The sequence below is a fragment of the Micropterus salmoides genome, unplaced genomic scaffold (assembly GCF_014851395.1).
Source record: "Micropterus salmoides isolate LMB-PRFRI ecotype aquatic unplaced genomic scaffold, ASM1485139v1 Ms_hic_scaffold_13, whole genome shotgun sequence".
NCBI lineage: Eukaryota > Metazoa > Chordata > Actinopteri > Centrarchiformes > Centrarchidae > Micropterus > Micropterus salmoides.
This window is the reverse complement of record NW_024040374.1, coordinates 2,339,106-2,361,499: the sequence shown is the minus strand read 5'-3', so window position 1 is coordinate 2,361,499 and position 22,394 is coordinate 2,339,106. Positions and strand designations below refer to the sequence as shown.

Here is a 22,394-nt window from a genome sequence, read left to right as displayed (position 1 = left end):
CCGCTTACTGGGACAATTAAGCCCCTCAGCACCGACTTACAGGCAACCGCCACCCAGAATTCTGTTTGTTCTGCGCCCCTTTAGGCATTTATTCTGGCAAAACTTCATCATCATTGACCAATATTGATAGAGATTGATGTGGGAGAATGTGGTATATTGCTTTTTAATAAAACTCAAAGATAAGAAATAAGTACTTTAACACATTAATTTCTTCGAATTGCAAAATCTCTCGTTCATAAATGTAAATTCAGCAGTAAAAAACCTATTTTTTTTACTTTTCCTCCATGAGGTTGTGTATCATATACATTTAATATCTAAATCCAATGACAAAAAGACTTTTGTACTTGTATACTGTTCTGTATACTTCCATCTGTTCCTTATACACTATATTACTTTTCTTGCAATAAAATAAAAAAACAACAACACAGGCAGCCAACAAGTCAGTTAAATCTGGATAATCTCCCTATTTGCTATCTTTGCAGTTTATAATTGCATTGATAAGCTTTTTTGAGACAGTTTGCATCACAACAGACATTATTACAACAGCCTTTTAAAATAAAATAAAATAAAATCTTTGTTACACATACAGTAGGCTATTTACTGAAACACAACAGGAATTTATCTTCTCAGAAACAGTTGCCCCAATTACTCAGAATAATTTACAAACTGAAATGACAACTGTCATTTCACTGGAATTATTTAAGAGCTGAAAGAAATGGCTGTGTGTTAGCTTAAAGGAGACTGTTTCCAGAAAGATACTTTACTACTGAGCACATCATATTCAAGCAAAACACTCTCTGTAAAACTTCCATCCGTCGTCAACCGCTTATCCTGCGTACAGGGTCACGGCGGGGCTGGAGCCAATCCCAGCTTACATTGGGGCGAACGGCGGGGTACACCCTGGACAGGTCGCCAGTCCATCGCAGGGCCACACAAACAAACAACAAACAACCGCTCACACTCACATCCACTCTCTGTAAAACTTTCAGTTGATAACTAAAGGAAATGCCAAAACCAAACAGAGTGTCTTGAAGGTGTTGGCTATATTTAGAAAGCTTCTGCAGATGTTGGTTATTGATGATTTATTTCACAGTGCCTTATGTATACTAATATGTCTCTTATTATTTAAGATTTGTCACTTTTGTCATTCAATACTGTTAATGTTGTATATATTGTGTCTCTATCATATCCATCTGAGATTGTACAGAATAAAACAAAAATATTTATTCCATCATGCTTTGCACTATGCCCTCACTTAACTTTTGTCTTGCTGCCTTCAAACGTTGTTGTTTATAGTGTATGTGTGTTCTGCACACTGTGTCTGCTCCTTGCTGAGCTTTTCGTTTACGCTTGTCCTGTTTGTCTGCATCAAAGTAACGTACAATCCAAAGTCAAATTCCTAGTATGCGTCCGCATACATGGTCATTTAAGCTGATTCTGATAGCTAACAACACTTTGAGTCTCCATAAAATCCTACCCATTATTCCTGTCAAATAAAATCAAGGAAATTGCCTCTTCGGCCTGTGATACAAGATTTTTTTTAAATAAGTCAACTTTATTGCAAAAAAAAGGATATAAATTACAAGTGACTTACCAAAATATAACACATAACAGACAGAATACAATACAGTTTTGCCAGGGGAAGCCTACAGGTCATTACAAAGAGAAAGAGGACCATATGTTGACAGTTTTAACTGCCTTTCTGTTGTTAGAGCCAGAAATCAGATTAATATAATGGACAACTTCATGGAAAAAAAGTATAAAATTAGTTTTTTTAGCGCCGAATTTGCATTTATGAATGTGAAATTTTGCCAAAAGAATTAATAAATGTATGATGAAGTACAACTTTTCTTTACTTTGACTTCCATAAAAGCAAAATACAACATTCTTCCACAGTAAGGCAAAGTCTTTATAAATATGGTCAATGATGAATCTGCTGAGGTTTTGCCAAAATGTTCTGGCAGTTTCTGGGTGGTCTTCACAAAAAGAACAGTTTGTATTGATGTCTCTTTTAAATGTAAGCATGTAATGATTAGCAGGGTAATATCTGTGAATTATTCTGAACGACACTTCTTTCACCTTGTTTACTATCAAGTATCTGTGTCATTTACAAATCGGTTCCAGTAAACTGTAACATTTGGAACAGAAACAATTTCTTTTTCCCGAAATAAAGCACGAAAGTTCTTATTATTTCGAGGAAGTTGGGAAAAGGCCTGTGATACAAGACTGAGGGCTGAAACAGCTGAGGCGACCGTCATCATCCAAGGGCCTATTTTAGTCGCTCTTTGATGACGCGTGGATTCAAGCGTAAACATGGAGGAGAGAGAAGCGCTGAAGAGGCAAATTGAACTTCTACAAAGTAAAGCTCCCTTGTTTGACATAAAATTTGTCTTTGGTAGCAGCTTGGTTAGAAAGCGGTGTTTAATTGTTGTACCTTTTTAAACTGAGAGCTGTCGTTTGGACGTGGCGGCTGCGTTTTTAAGGATTTCCTAAACTAACGTTAACCGTTAGCTTTGCCTTCAGCTCAGACCAACTTAACGTTAACTGGCCTTCATAATATAATTCTGCATGGATATCAAACAACAAAACATCCTTCCCGAAAGATATTCCCTCATTTGATGATGATGATGATGAAGGAGGCAACATGTCCCATAGGTGTAGAGTAGAACAGTAGTGTCTGTGAGGGGCAGTTTTGCTTAGAGAATGATAAATAAAAAGTTATGGCATGAATCAAAACAATAGTAACTACAGACAAGGATAGATAGCCTACATCTACAGGCTAGAATACATCCTCTATCTTTTAATGCATCCTCTGAAAAGCTCCGACCTGATGGAAGCTAATTAAATTAGCTGTGAGTTAATTTGCTACCATTAGGCTTTGAGTGTGGAGGTGGAGTTTTTCTTACTGTGAAGTTCAAAATGTACGATTTCATTTATTTTATTCTTATAAACGCTTTCAGTGAGTCACTGGGCCCTCTGTGGAAGTGTATGAATTTTGCTGTCTTACTCTGGTTTCTACCTGTCATCAATACGGCGATTTGAAAATCGCAGGAGATGCAATATTTGTTAAAGAGATTTTAAATGCTGCCGTGCTGCAGAGACATCCTGGCCTACACACCACAAGTTAATATAGAGACTGAAGAAAACATCTGAATAATGATGTAAAAAATATCATTCGCGATTAGATATTTTTTTTATTCTTCAACAACAAACTGTTGACAGCATACTGAGTGGATTATACAGAGAAACGGGGACACTGATCCTAAAAAAGGTGTTCCTGTTGAGTGTTTTATGTTTTATTTTCTATGTTTTAAGCATTGCATTTCATCTTCATAGTAACTAATGTGACTGTACAACTAAATAACTCCCTGTTTTTGAATTACCAGATCTAATCAATGAACATAAGAGCATCCATGGCGACACCCCGTTTGGAAGAGTTGAGGAGAGGCGTCCAGAAGCCCCAACATCAGGCAGAGGCAGAGGTCTCAGCACGTCTGTCATCGGTCCCCATAGCTCCAGAGGGAGAATATATGCTCCTCAAAGCCGTGGAAGCTGGAGGAAAACATACTCACTGAAAAACAAGAACCCCCTGTCCTCTGCTGGACATCCCTCAGCCTCTACCCCCTCTGCTGTTCATCAGTCTAGCTCCTATAGTAAATCTCACAGCACCTCACTGCCCATCCACTGCAGAGGAGATGAGAGAGATAGAGGCACAACTGCCACTTCATCATCAGGGATCCCTCAACAAAAGAGTGAGGGACATATAAAGAGCATCACAGGGGTTAGGGGGGTGACAGAGACAGCTGTGTCTCAGCATGGACATGAAAAAGGAGAGTCAAGCTCAACAGGCACTAGTATACAACGTGAAACGCTTCGCAGACAGATCCAGCAGAGGGCTGAAAGCAGGCATGTAGTCCTGCCAGAAAAGCAAGTTGGTGGCTCTTCAGAAGCGCCTTCTTCAGTCAAGTCCAACACCTCAGGCCCTCGAGTGCAGCGCAAACCGGCCCTGACAAGTAAAACCAGCACTGAGCCTAAACAAGCCATTACGATGACAACTCCAGCTATAATCGCAACTGGTAAAACCGTACCACCTCTCTCTGCTCTGTCGAAAGTGTCAAAGCAACCTTCCATTAACCCCACACCTCACACCAGCCAGGGCCAAGTCAGCGCGTCTTTTTCGAAAAAATCCAAGTTCACTTGGGTGAAGAGCTACAACATGGGGGGAGTGGAGCCTAGACAAGGTAGCTCCATGTCCTCACCCACAGGCAAAGCTGCGACCGTTGCCCCGTCAGTCTCAAAAGCTGGAGCTGCCAGTGGAAGCCCCCTCTTATTCTCAATCAGTAAGAGAACCCCTGCCAAGAAGTTACCTCGAAAGCTAAGCCCAGTCACTGTTGCCCCTAAGACCTCCAAGTACACATGGGTGTCCTCGTCTGCTGGAGCCCAAGTTAGAATATCTCGAAAATCTCTGTCGCCCAAAGCCCTGACTTTTTCACAGAGAGCTCTGGAGAAGGGAGATTCCACCAAGAAACCCAGAGCAGCCTGCTCTCCGTCTGCTAAGATAAAAAGGGGATTTGCGGGTTCCTCTACCAACTCCTCACTGAGTAGTCATTACCGCTGGAAGGCTGGAGGTCAGAATACCTCTGCAGCAGTGACAGGAGGGGCGACGGCGGCCCGACGTAGGTCTGCCTTCCACTGGACGTCAGAAAAAAGCACCAAAGGAGCGAGAGGAGGCTTTGTTGCTTCCCCATCTGTAACCCAGCGGATCTCCCTTCCTCCCTCCTCCTCCCCTGGTGGGTTCAAGCTCCGCAGCAGGATGAAAATCATTAGGAAGTCTGCTAGTAGGTAAGTAAAGGAAGCATGCGGTAGGTCTGTTTTACTTCAAGGTTATTTGCTCTGAGAACTTCTCTCATTATGTTCTTTCTTTTATGGCGGGTTGATGTTTGTATGTACATGAATTTGACCCCCCCCCCTTCTCTCTCTCTTGTGACCGCAGTGGAGGTGGGTCAGAGAAAGGGACCAGCCCATCAGCGGTAAAGTACTCACCGTGGAACCGGATCCACGGCTCCACCAGGTCTCCCGCAGGAATTAGGAGGACGCCCTCCAGGGAGCTTGTGTCTTTTGGTCGACACAAATTGAGGCGTCTGTCCCCCACCTTATCAAGGACAAGTAAGGAGCACACACTTAACACTAGGGATGGGTCACGATTTTCGAATCTTCAAATAATCATAAAATAAAAATAAAAAATGTTATTGTTATTGTCTATAAAAATATTTTTTCCTTGGCTTTTATTTGCGCCTGGTAGCAACACGTCACTACTGGTATTCTTTGTCTTTGTGTGCGTGTGTGCTGTCTTTGAAGAATAGTCAAATACTTCCCAGTTTTTGCTTGAAACTTCTGTCCTTACTACATACTGCAGTTCAAGTATTGTTCCTTTCAATTTCATTAAGAGCATTTATTCTACACAGCTTTCCTGTCATGAATTTACCTTGTCTAATTAGTCCAGTGAGCTGTCAACCAAATACTGAGCCATGGGAAAACAAGATTACACGGGTAAGACGGAACATATCTAATCTGGTTATGGTACAGCTGTCTTGTATCTGTGGTCTTGAAACGCTGGAACCATGTCGTTATTTTTGATCTTTTTAATATTCCTTGTGGAGTACCCGGCATCCGTTTGGTGGCGCTATGACAATGTTGATCTAGCCAGTAGCTTACCAACTGTCCATCAAGCACAAAAAACCTTACATCGCCGTACAGTTCTCAAGTCCTGCAGGATCTCGTGACATTTCCACCAGCGTGCGACCAAATGAGTCACAATTAGTCTAGTGAGTCACAATTAGTCTAGTGATTAACAGATTGGTAATTAGTATTAGTAATATTCTTTAGAATTTTACTGATAATGATGATAATGATGATTCTGCAAAACTGGCAGGTCTCTACTTTCTGAAGTTGCACAAGATTATGAAAGTGCTTTCAATTATCCTTTGTATGCTGCTATTTACATCTTGTAAATATGGCACAAATTCAATCAAAGTGATCCTGTCTTCTGTTACTTTATGCTCCAGAAACATAAGCTCTGGCTAGAGTTTGTTTTGTACTGTGTTGTGCTCATTTAAAACAATCTGTTTGTGTGCGATTTAGCCCTTATAAACAAAAGAAAACAGATTCACTGATCAATTCTTCATATACAGTATAGAAGTCACCCTCAGAGGGCATAGTATCGCTGTATGGGAGATTAGCCTCTTCCAAGCTCTTCCGCTTTTTAGATTGACGATACATTTCTTTGCTGAAACACTTCTCATATCTTCCAGCCTCACCCCAAAACATCACCACGTCTCACTGTTTTTTATTTGTCATATAAGTCACCACAAGATTTCAAACACGCAGTTAGTGGTTGATATTCCATCAGAGATCTTTGGGTCAATCAGAGAGACTTTGAGCAATACTTTCATCTTGAGTATGGTTTTACTTCCTGCGAATTAAACATGCTCAGAGATTTTCTGTGAAATCTAATTTGCTTCTGAGTTTATTTCTTATTGTTGAATTGTTGAACACACGATATACTGAAAACGTGCTTATAATTGGTATGTAGTATGGAATTGGCCCTTCAGTTGTGGCTCTGCCTGCAGCTATTACAACTATCTCCAGCAGAGGGCAGCAGCTCGCATCCATGTAGTCCTTGTAGGGGCTTTGTGTTGCTGGCTGTCACTAGAGAGGCTTACAGGCAGACTATAAGAGGAGAAGGGGGGAGGTTAATTGATTGCCCAATTCAGCCGTGATGGCGAACAAGTGCCGATAGCGGGTAATTTGCAGAGGTGGAGGCAGGCAGCGCCACTGCTATCAAGTCCTGGCAACGCTCTCCCTCCAGTAGATAAAAAGGAGCTAATGCATAATTATCCTTTTGCAAATTGGATTGTTTTAACGAACTGTAGAATATAGGGCTAACCTGATGGAAAGCAATCATTGTTTTTACAGCCCCCTCCCTCCTCTTGCCCCTCCAACCCTCCGGTCATTCAGCGTGTACCCTACACGCCTCATGCCCATCTTGGTGTAATCTCCCATACTCAATGGAGTCAGAAGACATTAGAAAAGCCATCACTATTAACATTAGGCTTTATTCGTCCCTATGGCTCTGCGTCTATCAGTCTGCTTCTGTTTTTCTGATTCTTTAACTTTTATGTGTCCTCCTTTCTCACATCTCCATCCTTTCCCACTTCATCTTCATCATTACTTCATGTACCTTATGCCATGTGGACAGCCTGAGTGGCCTACAGCAGTAACGCATGCATCTCAAATTAAAGGTGGGGATTCAGATTCCGAGACACAGGAAAGGTGGGGCAGGGGTGAGCGCAGAGGAAGATGGAGTGAGGAAGGCTGCTCGTAGCCGTCTGTGCCTCCGATAAGAGCTGCTAATAAAGAGCAAATTGAATTACTAATGATGGGAAGAGTCCCTATAGATGAGCCCGTTAAAAAACAACCTTATGACCACTCGCACATGCGTGATAATACACTCACAAACAATGTGTCTTAATTTCCTCCTCAATGGCCAGCTTTAGCCTCTCTGCGTGTTAAGGGTGGGTGTTTTCTGAGCTGCTCGGATGTCGCTGGATTAATTTAAAGAGGGTATAAACCTAAGTAAGCAGTTGGGGCTGTAATGAATCGAGAGGTGTGTGTGTGTGTGCGCCTGTATGTGCCCGGAGACAGCCATGTAGCCCAGATAATCTAATAAAGCAGATAAATGTCAGCAACGGACAGAACACAGAGAGGGAGAGTGCTGAGCCATGCGGCTTCGAGCCCCATGTGACAGGCTTCCTGAGCGCTTTAGGTCTCTATCTCACTGTGGTTTCTTTCCTCCCTCACCATCTCTCATCCAGTCTTGCTCAGTCTTTTTCTCTCTGTAGCTGTCTCCACTGCTCTGCTAATATGCCTTGTGACTTTTTTTTTTAAAGCCCAGTATTGTATATCAATTTGCAGACTGCAGGCATTTTCTGTATAATCTCATTCTAGGCCTGAACTGTAATGTCATGAGAGTTCATCTGAATTTGTAAATCACATTCTGAAAAATACAACCTAAAGAGCTAATTAGCATCCAATCATCAGCAAATTATCGGCTTAAAAAAAAAAAGAAAAGATATTGACATGTCACACTTCGGCATTTTATAACTCTTGGCTGCAAATAACTAATAACAATTATTTTCATTATTGATTGGTCTGCTGATTACTTTCCCACCAGTGAAAATGACTTCTACAATTTCCTAACGCTCAAGATAACTTCACATGTCTTGTTTTGTTTGACCAACAGTCGAAAGCATAAAGAGATTGAGTTGACCATCACATAAGACAAAGAAAAACAGCAAATCCTCACATTTGAAGAACTAGGGTAGTTTGGCTCAGTTTATATGTACTGGAAGTGCAGTATGTGTGTATGTATGTATAGTTGCTGATTCATTATTTGTCGATTTAGTAAACTAATCACGTCAACTCTGTACATCTGATATCTACAGAGATGTCAGAAGAACACATGCATGTAGATTAAATACTCTTTAGTTGGTTAGTTGAACCAGGAAGTGGCTCTGCAATTTTTTAAGGGGAAATACTTATTAATTTTGTCTTTGATTTCACATCCCCATAGGTGGCGTGTGTTAATGATGGTAGTGCTGTTAATTTTAATTAATCAAATATGTGTGCACTTTCGTGGTAGATCACTTTGTAACATGGACGTTGTAATTAAGCTGTTCACATTGCGGCTGTCAGGTCATCTAGTTTTTTAATGCAAGGCCTAACTCTCTCTTATTACTATGAGTTAGTATTTAGAAGTGTGTTTATCCGTTGGCTACTCAAGTTTTACTTCTCAGCTGGTCCCCAGCCCTGTGGATGTAAATCATAAAACACACACACACACACACAGGGTCATATTGTTGACTTGCTTGTGTGTTGTAGTAGGAGTGGCTCTCTTACAGTGGCAGTGCTGCCACCTTTTCCCTCTCAGCATCAGCTTACCAACATGCTGCCCACGCCCCCCTCCAGATACCATGGAGCCCAGTACCACCACAAAAGATTCCTCCCTCCTCACCCCTTGCTTCAGAGATCCTGTAACTGGTTCTACAGTGATCTCTTTTATTTTGCTCAGAAATCATATGTGCTGCTCTGCATAGGGGCCCTGCTCTCGCTGACATTTTACACTTTAGCCAGTGAGATGCACTCACACAACACTGTATGTATGGACACATGCAAACTATACTATAGTCCATCATCTAGTTCTTGATAAGGTAGATTGGCCTGTGCTGAGTACTGATTAAAGCACTTGATGATCTGAATTAATTTGTGCATTATGTTTCTATCACACAGCAGCAAAAGCTCATTCTGACTGATGTGTATTAGATTAGATTCAACTTTGTCATTGCGCATGTCACCCGTACAAAGCAACGAAATGCAGATAGCATCTAACCAGAAGTGCTTAAGCAGTAATTAAATAGAATTTGATACATTATTATACAAAGTGCAAGGTATGAATGATAGATAAATATGTCTACATGAATGTCTATTGAAACAGGTAGGTACAGGCAATGAACAGGTTTTGACAGTATATACAGAATGTACAGTAGTGCAATGATATGCTTAGATGAAAAGTGCAGTAGTGTAAAAGTCCATGATGGCAGTGCAGTTGAGGTAAGTGTAGCCGGTTCAGTCCAGGGGAAAATGGTGAGTGTGAATGTTAAGTAGGAATGTATGACAAAGATTCATTTTGTCTATTTGTATTCTTTATTTTGAATGCGAAACACGTTCATCACTACTACATTACTATTATGATTTATTTTATTCATGAACGAAAATGATTATTTCTTGCACATATCAATGTCTTGATGTTCGTCATTGCTGGTCGTAGTGCATCAACTCATCAGGATATGCCACTGCTTTAAATGTCAGCATCGATGCATGTCAACTCTTCAGAAATACTGCAATTTTGACTTTTGCGCCCCAGGCTGGGGATAGTGACGCGTAGTAATTGATAACGCAGTGCAGCACGCTGCAGCCTGTATATGCCGTACATGCTAACATCAGATGGGGCTGCTCTTGGATGTTTGTCATTGGATTACAGCAGAAGTTTCCTAACCTTGTATTGATTATTACGTCAATAAAATTTACATCTGCCGATTTTCTACATGCGTTGCTGACTTAAATGTGGTTTTAGGCCCACCCTTCGATTGATGCATTATTAAATATTGAGGGAAGTTTACTACAGCCTTTTTCATTTTAAGACATTCATACGTGAAATAATTTTAATGAACAGTTAACAAAGTGTATTTAAATTAACATTTGTTTTTAATAATAATAATAATAATAATTTTTATTTGTAGAGCACTTTTCAAAAATAAGTTACAAAGTGCTTTCACAAGTGTAAAGACAATGATACCCAAAAGACAATAATACAAAAACAATACAAGATAAAAGCAAGAAAACATTGAAAAGACTAAAATACACATTTAAGATAAATAAAATTAGTAAAATAGAATAAAATAAAAGGGATAAAATAAAGTCAAATAAGATCGGGAAAGGCTCTCCTATAAAAGTTTGTTTTAAGAAGGGATTTAAAAGAGTTCACTGACTCAGCCGACCTGATTTCCTCGGGCAGGCTGTTCCAGAGCCTCGGGCCCTGACAGCAAACGCTCTGTCCCCTTTAGTTTTCAGTCGAGACTCTGGAACAGACAACAGACCTCTGCCCGAGGATCTCAAGGTGCGTGCTGGTGCGTATGGGACTAAACGTTCAGAAATATAACAAGGCGAGAGGCCATGAAGAGCTTTAAAAGTGATCAATAGAATTTTAAAGTCAATTCTAAAACATACTGGGAGCCAGTGTAATGAAGCTAAAATAGGAGTAATGTGGTCATATTTCTTTGTTCTGGTTAAAAGCCTGGCAGCTGAGTTCTGGACAGTCTGGAGTCGATCAATAGATTTTTGGGTTAAACAGGTGAAAAGGCTGTTGCAATAATCCCGGCGTGATGAGATGAAGGCGTGTAAAATGGTCTCGGTGTCCTTAAAAGTTAACATAGATCGAATTTTTGCTATATTTCTAAGTTGATAAAAACATGATTGAACAAGTTTTGTCGTGTGTTGCTCAAAATTTAAATTACTATCAAACCAAACACCAAGGTTCTTTGCCACAGGCTTAATGTGATTTACTAGGGCCATCTGCTGGGACCCGATGACCAGGATTTCTGTTTTGTCTGAGTTCAGCTGGAGGAAATTATTTGACATCCATTTAAGTCACAAAGGCGTTAAGTGAACTCAGCATTCCAGGGTCTGTGGATCTGACGGGCAAGTGTATTTGTGTGTCATCAGCATAAATATGAAAAGAAATGCCATGTTTATGGACAATATGTCCAAGGGGAAGCAGATACAAGGAAAACAAAATAGGTCCTAAGACCGACCCCTGAGGCACACCATATTTAACTGGACAGAATGAGGAGACATGGTTGTTTACAGACATGCAAAACTTCCTATTTGACAGGTAGGATGAAAACCATTCTAGGGCAGTACCAGAGATCCCCACCCAGTGCCTCAGTCTGTCTAACATGATGTTGTGATCAATGGTGTCAAAAGCAGCGCTAAGGTCCAGGAGTACCAGGACTGAGCACATGCCTTTGTAGCGGAGTTAATGATTCCACTTGCCATCACTGTGTGTGGTATTATTAAATGTAATCTTAATTTTATACTGTTAACTAGTTTTATTATACTGTTTATTTTATTATGTACGTTGTGAGTGTGATGGATATTGTTGCCATGGAGACCTTTGGGTGTGGTGTGGATGCCCTCTACTGCGCCCCTGCAGATTTGAGCGGTGCACCCCAAAATTTAACAGTCTACATGTGCTGTCTCTGTGAAACGTGCTGGAGTTTTAAGACTGACTGTGATGGAGGATTAATCTTTATCCTGTGTTACCAGATAAACGGCGAATTGAAGCCAAAGATCCGTGTGTGTGTGTGTGTGTGTTTCACTTTCTACACAACGCAACCGCTGCACCTTCATCAGCAGACATTAAAAGGTCATTGGTGACTTTAAGCAGGGCAGTCTCGGTGCTGTGGTACTTCCTGAAACCAGATTGTAACTTTTCAAATATTTTGTTATTTTCCAGTACAGTGAGCAGCTGTTTGGACACAATTCTTTCTAGAATCTTTGCAATAAAAGGCAGTTTTGAAATTGGTCTAAAATTATGTGGGACGGAGGGATCTAAACCAGGTTTCTTTAAAAGTGGGTTCACGCAAGCCGTTTTAAAATAATCAGGGACACAACCAGTAGATAGGGAGCTGTTGAAAACAGAGATCAAATGGGGCCCAACAGAATCCATTACTTTCAGTAAAAACTTTGTAGTTATTACATCAAGTGGGCTGGAGGACACTCTCATTTGTGATACTGTTTTTAAAAGCTCAGACAAGTCGATGGGATAAAACTGGTTGCTGGTGAGGAACCGCTGAGTAAGAGGCCGCGGGGGTAATAGAGGCTCTGATTGACACCACCTTATTGGTAAAATAAGATAAAAACAATTCAGTCATCATTACTTCCAGCTGGGGTACAAGGAGGGGTTGTGTTTACCAGCTGATCCACAGTCTTAAACAGAAACCTGGGATTGTGTTTATGTGTAGTAATGAGTTCAGAAAAATAGTGTGTTCTCGCATCCTTAACCATGTTATTGTAGTTAATTAATAAATCCTTCAGACTGAGGTAATGGACTTGGAGACTGGATTTTTTCCATCTGCGCTCTGCTTTCCTGCATTCCCTTTTTAGGCTGCGAATGCTGTCATTTATCCAGGGTTGCTTACTAGCTTTAGACGTAGGGGGTCATCAACATGAATATTAAAATCGCCACAAAGAACAATTCTGTCATAATTTAAAACCAGAGTAGATAAAAATTCAGGAAGTTCTGATAAAAATCCTCCAGGCGGTTTTGGGGGGCGATAAATTATAACAAATATGATAGGTTGCAGCCCTCCAACTTTAAGAGTGAGAACTTCAAAGAAGTTAAATTCATCACAGCGTACTTGATTTTAAATTTAAAAAAATCATATTGAGGCGGACACAGTTCAGCTAGCTGGCTATAGTCATTCATTTGCAGCCAAGATTCGGTTAAAAACATAAAATCTAGATTTGCAGACAAGAGAAAATCATTTTAAGGTAAAAGTCTTACTTGAAAGTGATCTCGCATTGAAATGATTGATTTTAAATGAGTTTGTTCTGGGTGCTGGAGTTGGTGCAGTTGTCCTAATCCTTAAGAGATTACTAATATTTCTGTGTGGGATGTGCACATTTCGGTTTACTGGTCTATGCGTGATGATGACAGGAATAGAAGTCTTTGGAACAGCGCTGGGAGCAGACGGCTTTACATGCCAGCAGGTGGAGACAGTTATTTGTGGCAGTGAGGCAGAGATCTGTTCAGTGAGCGGTGGTGCGTCCAGGTGTGCTGCATGAATGATTAGTCATTCACGTCCTCTGATTTACCTGCTGCACATGAAACTGGACGTCAACAGTACATTGCACAAAGAGGAAACCTTTTTTGTAACTCTGGCGGTACACAAAATGGCATCCTTACATAAATTGTAAGTTGTCTCGATGCTCTCTTTGTCTTGTCTTGGTCTTCTCTGTCTTGATTACAGCACTGCTAATCTGATTCTTACAGTATTTTTGATACTATATATTAGTGTTGTAGTACTCGAGACCGGTCTTAAGACCACCTTTTGATGGTCTTGGTCTTGTCTCAGACTCGACCGCCTTTGTACTCGGTCTTGTCTCGATTTTATTTCAAGACCATAACTTTGGTGGGAATATCAATCAATTGCTTTTGAATTGTCTGATTTGTTAACATTCTACCTTTGATTGGAAGTAAAACTTCAAATGCAAACAGTAACCCTAAAACATGTGTTGTTACCGTTAACGGCTGTCACCCCTCCCTGAGATGCTTGCGTCGATTTCAGCTCTTAGTGTTTTTAATAGGAAAGTAGATCTTTCAGATCACTTTGAGAAGTACCTATGATCTCGTTGCACATTTTATTGCGTCTCGTCTGTAGTTTTCTTGACTCCAGCTTGGTGCGGCACACATTTGTTTATTTTTGCTTGTTTATTTGCATCACTCTCTGGTTCACACTTGCTCCAGTTTCTCCCACTTTTCCTTCACACCGCAGCCACTTGTGCTGCACTGCCACCTCTCTGACTCACTCCCCCACACACATAGAGGCAGCTTACAGAGGACACTAAGTCACTGTTTGTTTGGACATTACAGCACACAGCTGGTGTTGCTATGTGCATACTGGAAGCGTCTATATCTAATGTATTTGTATTCTGATTTATTTTAATTTTTTTTTTTTTCAGAACTTTTTTTAATGATCAAATGATTTTAATAAGTTTGTGTGTGTGTTGGTGTGTATGATTCTCCCATCAGCTGCTTTTCTACATACCGTTCTTTGAATGCCATTCCCCAGTGCTCCCATAGTATTATCAGTTGGACTATACACACACACACACACACACACACACACAGACACAGACACAGACAGACATTTGCACCATGTGAACCTCAACCTTATGCACACACACACAAACACACACACAGAGACACACACAGAGACACACACACACACACTTCACACACACTGGCATTCTGCTCATTCCCCTGCACTTTCTCAGGCTCTCTGTGTCAAACAGGTGGACCTCTGTCTTCTCTTTCGGTCTGTGGCTTTCTCTCTCTCTCCCTTTATTTTTATACCTGTCACCATTTGTCTCACACACACGCTCGCGCGCCCTACGAGACATGTGTGACCACACACATGCAAACAAAACACACATCCAGAATTGTTGCGCTGCCATAATGATTTAGGCAGAAACTCTGTCTGTTGCAGAGAAGGAGAGGAACAAAGGTTTTTTGTTTTTTCCATATACATTTTAGTATTTAGGAGGGGGAAAGTAACTTGAGCCTCATCATGCATTTATATTTCTGCCTATATATAAACAGTATAGCTATTCAGTTGCATGAATGTTTCAGTTTACATTACATTACGCTTTTATCCAAAGCAACTTACTATTGCCATTTATGTCAGAGGTCACATGCCTCTGGAGCAACGAGGGATTCGAACCCTGGTCTCCCTCACCAAAGGCATGTGTCTTATCCACTGCTCCATCGCCACCCCTGCACAAGTTTCTCGTGTAGGATGGTGTCTTATGCTCGTTATAGCTCTCTGCTACAGTGCACAGTAACATTTGGCATTTTGATTAACCTCTGGACCCAGAGAGCTGTGCATGTCTGTAATCAGACCAATGTACCTACAGTATGTCCACATGAGTAACTCCTCCCCATCTATGTTGTAAGACCCCTACTCCTTCCACGGACTCTCATCAAACTGTCAACTAGCCATAATTAAAGTTCTGACTCATTTGAGATCAACGTGCAGATGGACCTCACTGGCCTTGAGGACACACAGAGAAGTGAACGCTTGTAATACTAAGCCTGATCAAATGACTGAATTATGTTTGCTGAAATGGTTTCAAATTGCTCAACAGGTTTTCTGTATTTTATTTGAAAGATTTGTTTTGAAGGCAGGTTGTTTCTTCGGTGTTTCTTTGACTGGGCTCCAGGATTAGCTCCGATTGCTGTTTGCCGTCATGAGGGAGGTGCTTTTATCCTACGTATCTACAAGGGGGGGATGAGCGGCATGTGTTGAAATGTGTAATCAATACTATCGAGTCCAGAAACTTTAGCCTGAGATGACTGTGACTCCTTCCCAGTTAAGGAGGTAAATGTTTTCTTGGTATCCAGAGGAGTGGCCCATGTGCCAGGCTGTCTGAATAAATCAGAAACCTAACAGGACGCAGGCAGATCCCTACTAATTATTTGAGAACACATGGCAGGGAATGTCTGTGTCACTTATTGGTATATGGCTTGGCCGAAGTAGGGGGTGGAGCTGTCTTTAGCTATAGTGGTCTTAATCCTGACGATAATCATTAATTCACTTTGAGTAAAGATTTAATGATTTCTCTCTTTTAAACTCTTTTTCAACAAAAAAACAAAAATAATGTATGCATTATATTACAATTTTTTTCAGTAATAGAGCCAGTACCTCAACTGTGGTACAAACACCGAACAATAGCTGTTCAATACCTTTAAATAATTTCAAGTTTCAATAATCTGCCTTTTGATTTTAATACAGTACTAAAATGAATGGAAACCAGTGGTTGCCTGAAAGGTAGGAAAATAATGACAAATCTGAAAAACTGCAGCATAGTCAGCGGCATCAATGTAAACTGTTCATTTATTGTAGTAAATGGGCAAAAACCTGCAAAACCTTTGGCAACATGTCTCCAATGTTAAAAATACACTGAACTCAACAGTCACTGAGCAGAATCTAAACTCTTATTGTTTTACATAAGCGCGTGTGTTCTGGTAACAGGAGGCAAAAGTCGGGGGCCGTTGGGGGCTGCACTATAAATCTTCACCTTTTGTCAGCTGGAGTGCATGCTGGTATAGCTGCCCAGCACCTCACCCTGCTGTATCCCCGACCCTATGACAGTAACCCTATCCCCCCCCCCCCCCCAGTTCTCGTCCATATGTCTGCGCACACTGACGTGTTATAATCATTGGGGGTTTGCTGTTTGCGTGGGAAGACGAGCAAAGAGTCTGAGGAGCGTTCGGCATGTAATTATCTCCTCCGATGCACGCGCGCACAAACGCACGCACACATACATGCACACGCGCATGGACACATGGTACAGCAGGGATTGTGTGACTGACGGGGAGGGGGGATGGTATGGTCAGGGCAGGGTTATCTGGGCACCGGGCATGGCTGTTGACATGATGGGTGGTTTATGACTTCAGGGTCTTGTTGGGGATTTCTGGGAGGATTATAAATTGTACTGTACTATTTAATCATGTAATGCTATATCCAGACTACTCCTTGTTTTCCCTTTTTGGTAGGTGGTTTCATTCTATCTGTCTAACCAGGGACAATTTTAGACTCATGGTAGATAACTGAAAGGCTCCGAAAAGCAATCAATTAACTAACTAATTTTTGGTTGTTTGACATGTTTTGTTTATAACTATTTTGGTCTATGGTTGTCCACCTGTTTTTCCCCCAACTCAGCCCTGCCCACTTCAAACCATTTCTGTGCACCACTAAAAGTTGAGCAAGATTTACATCAAAATGACAAATGTGTAAACTTAATTGATTGGTTGACTGTCAATCATGTCTTATCAAACCACACCTACACGATCCTGATGAGCAGATGAGCTTATTTATTTGAGAGTTTCAAGAATGTATTTTGATTATTTTGTTATGACTATTTAATCTTATGGAGAAATACTCAAGCTCTCAAACCACTTTTTCAGAGGCTTTTTAAAATAAAACATTTTACTTTTTCACAACAGGTCTGTTGGAATAAAGTTTCTCCTGTTTTCAGTTGGGCAAATAAAGAGCCTTTTGCAATCAAGCAGTGCATCAAAACTCTTATAAGCTAGCATTCACTTTTGAGCTGGCCAATACAGACCAAATCTAATGGCACTATATTTTTGGCCATGTTGATAATAACGGGATATACAGTTCTTTAAAAGATGTCTGTGAAGGTTCTCGGTCATCCAGCTCATAGTTATCCAAAGAAACGTAAAGTCAAGGGCAACTGGACTTGGTTAAAGATACTAGAAAATGTTTCGTCCCTCATCCAAGAGACTTCTTCAGTTCTGAAATGACTAGTAGGGTTGGTGTAGACCCCCACAGTGAAATTCTGAATGGGTGAGTTGAGGCTACTGGCTTTAACTGGAGAATGTCCAGTGTTTTTCTATGACTGCTCCTCTCTTTTCCACCGTTGTTTGCAAACCAGTAAATCACAATCAACAGACACACAAACAACATGTCTCGCCGATGTCCGCCTGAGATGTAGCTACGTCGGCATTAAATGTATTGCTTGGGAAAAAGCTGGCCGAGTGAAATGGAGAGGATTTGAGGACATCTACAGTCAAGTATCAACAAGGATGTTTGTTTGCGTTCAGCTGCCCGTTCCACACCTGCGTAGCGTGTACCACAGTCGCTCTTGCACATCAGTGGTAACGTGTTGGGCAGTAGGCTACTGTAATATTACTTTTCCTATAAAGAGTAATTAACAGATTGATATTTCCAGTTACATTATTAGTTACTAATCCAAGCAACGCTGCGCTACTGAACGCACCATTCCTAACGTGAATGCGCGACCGCACTGCAGGTCAGCGGCACCGGACCTTATGTTGATATAGTCAGCTATTGGCCTAAAACCTAAAGGAAGACAGGAGAACAGATGGGAGAGAGGGATTTCCGACAGCTGTAACGTTATTGCCATTATCGTGTCACGGTCTAAGATGCAAAGAACATTGTTGTCCGTTGTTATCTTTGTGCGACCAGCAAAAAGCTTTCAACCGTGAACAATTCTACATCTATACTTAATTAAGTCACCAGCTAATGTGAAACTCAGAAAGAAACTCCCGCCGCTACTGCCAGTGATGCTTGGACTCGTCGGGAGAGAGTGGCGTTACATCACCCAGTAGTAGGGTAGAGAAGCTAATATTACTTTTTAAAGGAGTATATGCTAAGTAACTAGTAGGTAATACCTATAGGCCTATTTCTGAGTAACCTGCCCAACACTGAGTTGACAATAAGGATCGGATAAATAGGATATGTTTTGATTATTGTTTGTTATAGACTATCAAATGTTAATAATTTGACGTTGTTTTCGATTGATCACTCATATAGCCTATATACACTTTGCTGTATAATGGTTGCTTTTTAAGTCCTTATGTTAAAGGTTTTGGCAAGTTATAAATTCATTTCTTGTGAATGGTTGTTGTGACCGGGTTAATATAAGGCCTTTTCAGGTGGCTTGTATCCGCGGGGTCGCTCTGCGCTCCTCATCAACAGACAGGCAAACAAGCGCTCTGCGAGGGAACCATGGCAATGGCTTCTGTGAAACTCGTCTCACGCACACGCTCGCCTGTCGAAATGTCAAACCAGACTGGTCTGGCTGTTTGATCAGTTTCCTGAAGAATAACTTTTTCTTTAACAGTTAGGCCACCAGGGTCTCAAACAGGCAGTGACCTTTGCTGCTGTCTCTTATTTATTAAAAATAATCTATTAACTTCTACCAAACTAATTTGAAAGTTAGTAGCTATATTATTTAATTATAAACTCAATTATTTCATGTTGCGTGTTGCACATTTAGCTGTTTTAGTTGTCTTATCTCAGCTATAACAGTCCAAAAAGTTCACAACTGTGTAGCACTATACAGAAGCCTTTAAGGCCAGAAGAGAACATTTAAATTATAACATAAAATCACAGTGACAGAAGTCTAGACGGTGTGTAACACGATACAGTGCTGTGTAAATACGTCACCCAGCTGTACTTTCCCTGCCGAAACTGCATCTAGAGTGATTGCTCTCCTACTTTGTTGACCACATTTTTAAAGGGATCAGGGATGTCCAGGCTTTAGATGTATGTTGTTGTGCCATCACTGCAGGGTATAATTTATTTTCAATACTTTCTCTTTCAACTGTTCCTATTTTTGGTCTTCAATCTGCAGCCACATTGTGTAATTGCTCGCCCATACCATCACTCAATTTCTCTACTTCCTCCCTATCCACAGGGATTACACGTATTCCCCTAATTAATGTTTCTGAAAGTTTCTGTAGGTTTGTGGAGTCAAGTTGGAGCCAAGACCCCATATTCCTGTAATGTTAGTGAATTTTGTATGACTCTTATCTTTTTCATCTGTGTCATTCTGTCCCCCTTTCAGTAATGTGCCCTACCCATCCCACCCAACTTACACTCCATCCAAACCCTTGAGCCAGGCTCCAGGTTGAGGAGGAAACCTGACCCCTTCTTGACATATTTTTTTTCAGCCATTCTAACTTTCCATTTCAGTCATACCGGCCTAGAAACCCGAACCCCCTCAGTCTATTCTGGTCTTGTTAAGGTATTCAGAGACCCTCTGCCATCTCTCCCACCAGTCCCTACTACTTGTTTTTCCTCTCTAAGTACCTCCTTTCCTCTCTAGATCACCACTTGTCCCCTCCTGCGTCTTTGTCTCTCCCATGGGGAAACATACATTTCGTCCACTCTCTCAGGCCCCCCTGGGTATTTGACCGTGTGCTTCCAGCCATGATTGGCATGCAGACCTGAATGCCTGACTTTCCCTTGCATCCCTGATGTCCCTGCTCCCTGGCAGAGGGTAGGCTTCTTAAGCCCACCATAACCTCCCTACAGGTGTCCCCCAGATTTAACCATTAGGAACATTGTTGTCGGTGTTGGCAACAAATGTGGAGTAGGTTATTCAGCAGAGACATGATGGACAGGTGTAAACTGACTGATATGTTGCTCCTGTCATCTACTCTTAGAAGTAATAATTCCACTTGGGTCTTATTTTAATAGTTTGTAGCCAACAACTTTTAAATAATGTTTTGTTGCAACAAGCACAGACATACATTTTATTGTTGTAGGACAAACATAATGCAGTTTTTTATGTAATATAAAAATATAATCAATATTTTTTAAAATACATATTAATAAACTCTCACAGCAGGATGTATTCTGTCTTTGGTCTAATTTGCAGAGGGGAAACTGTAACTGGCTCATGTATAAAACTGAATTTCTAATCAGCTAATAGGAATGAGCAGACACAGCCAGGAAGATTGACAGAACCGCAGGATAAAGGGCAATCAACAAGTACTTGTTGTTTTTGGGATTGATGCTAGTCGTATTGATTGTTGTAGTAGAGCTTCTCTTCTGAATATATTTGTATTTATTGTGCTTTGACCCTTTTGTAACATGTTTATCCATGCTACTGCTGCAACTAAATATTTTCGTTATTGATTCATCTGGCAGTTATTTCCTCTATGAAATAGATCAATTGTTTGGTCTGAAAAATATTTGAAAGTAGTGATGCCCATGTAAATCTCCTAAAGCCAACTATGATGGCATCAAATTGCTCTGTTTGTGTAACCAACAGTCCAACACAAATATATAAGACAAAGAGAAGCTGCAAATCCTCACAAATGTGAAGTTGGAATCCAGATAAGATTTGGTAGTGTAGCTTGAAAAATAACGTAAACCATTAAATTATCAAAATTGTTCAAGTTATATAATTCAAACCAAAATTGATCCTTTCAACTCTATGCTATTGCAATAGTCATGTCTTGATAATGTGTAAACTTAGTTGTTGTTTTTTTCTACAATTTTGTTAAAGAAGGTGATTAATACCCTCAGACGGTCATCACTAGTTCATTGAAAAAGCAGTTTTTCATTCAGACCACGGAAAGTTCTAATCTTTATTAATTAGGGAAAATTTGCCTCATGGCAAGAATTTGTCTGGCAGCCTTAAAAAATCTCTTTTCAGAATCTACTTTTCCCATCTTGCTAGCTGCTGAGAAATTTAAGGACCTCCCTGCATGAGCAATCAGGTGATCACACAGGTTTTAAGCTAATTGCCAGGTTAACCAAACTTACTTAAAAGGGAAAACAAAAATGGCATCAACAGTGAAATTATCTCCTAAACTTTCCTTTGTCCATTTGCACTTTGCAAAGTTCTGCAAACACAAGTTTCCAGCCCAATGAAGGATTGTTACCCATGGGCGGCTGTGGCCCTTGAGGTAGAGCGGGTTGCCTGTTAATCGGTCGGCGGTTCAATCCCCGGCTCCTCCAGGCTGTACGTCGAAGTGTCCTTGGGCAAGATTCTGAACCCCGATACTGCCCCTGGTGGCTGTTCCTCTAGTGAATGAATGTGTGTGAATGGTAAATGTGATGTAGTGTAAAAATGCTAGTGGTCTTTGAGTGGTCGAAGACTAGAAAGGTGCTATACAAATACGGAGCCTTTACCCACCTTTTGGGTGTGTTTAGTTTGAGTTTTGCCTTCAAATAATGTGTTTGGATAATGTGGATAAACTGAATGCTTGTACACAAACTCTCATATGTTTGGCTGCTTATGTTTCTTGTCCCACTTAATATGTGCAGTAATAAAATAGAATAATCCTTTTATTCGTCCATTATCCATTTCATCCATCCGTTTCTTCCTGTTCCTCAATCTCAGCTGACTCCCCCTCTATTCAGTCTCCCACCCCCATACCACTTCTCCTCCACTCCTCAGTGTTTCCACGTGTCTTCCACCTTCTTGCAGTTGTGTTTTGGTATTTAATAATGGATGATTGTTTGTGTTTGTCAGTCTGCACGCTCTTGTTAAAGGGCTTTAAGATAACTGCTAATTCCAGCAGGGCTGTATTGATTAGCCGCGCTGGTGTGGATTGTTTTATAGCTCGAGAAGAACGATGCATTCCCCTCCATCACCCCCTTCCCATACTTTTCCACTTCCTCGCCTCCCCCCCCCCGTCAAGGGTCTCTCTC

At 40.9% G+C, this 22,394-nt stretch overlaps 1 protein-coding gene across 1 annotated transcript in view; it reads left to right on the top strand.

Moving 5' to 3' along the window:
• The first annotated feature begins 2,263 nt into the window (after positions 1-2,263).
• zc3h3 (zinc finger CCCH-type containing 3) overlaps positions 2,264-22,394 on the top strand; it is a 66,896-nt gene continuing 46,765 nt past the window's right edge. The window contains exons 1-3 of the mRNA XM_038715038.1: positions 2,264-2,359; positions 3,387-4,842; positions 4,994-5,166. Of these exons, the coding sequence (XP_038570966.1) occupies positions 2,314-2,359; positions 3,387-4,842; positions 4,994-5,166 (1,675 nt within the window). The 5' untranslated portion in view covers positions 2,264-2,313. The remainder of the gene's footprint in view (positions 2,360-3,386; positions 4,843-4,993; positions 5,167-22,394) is intronic.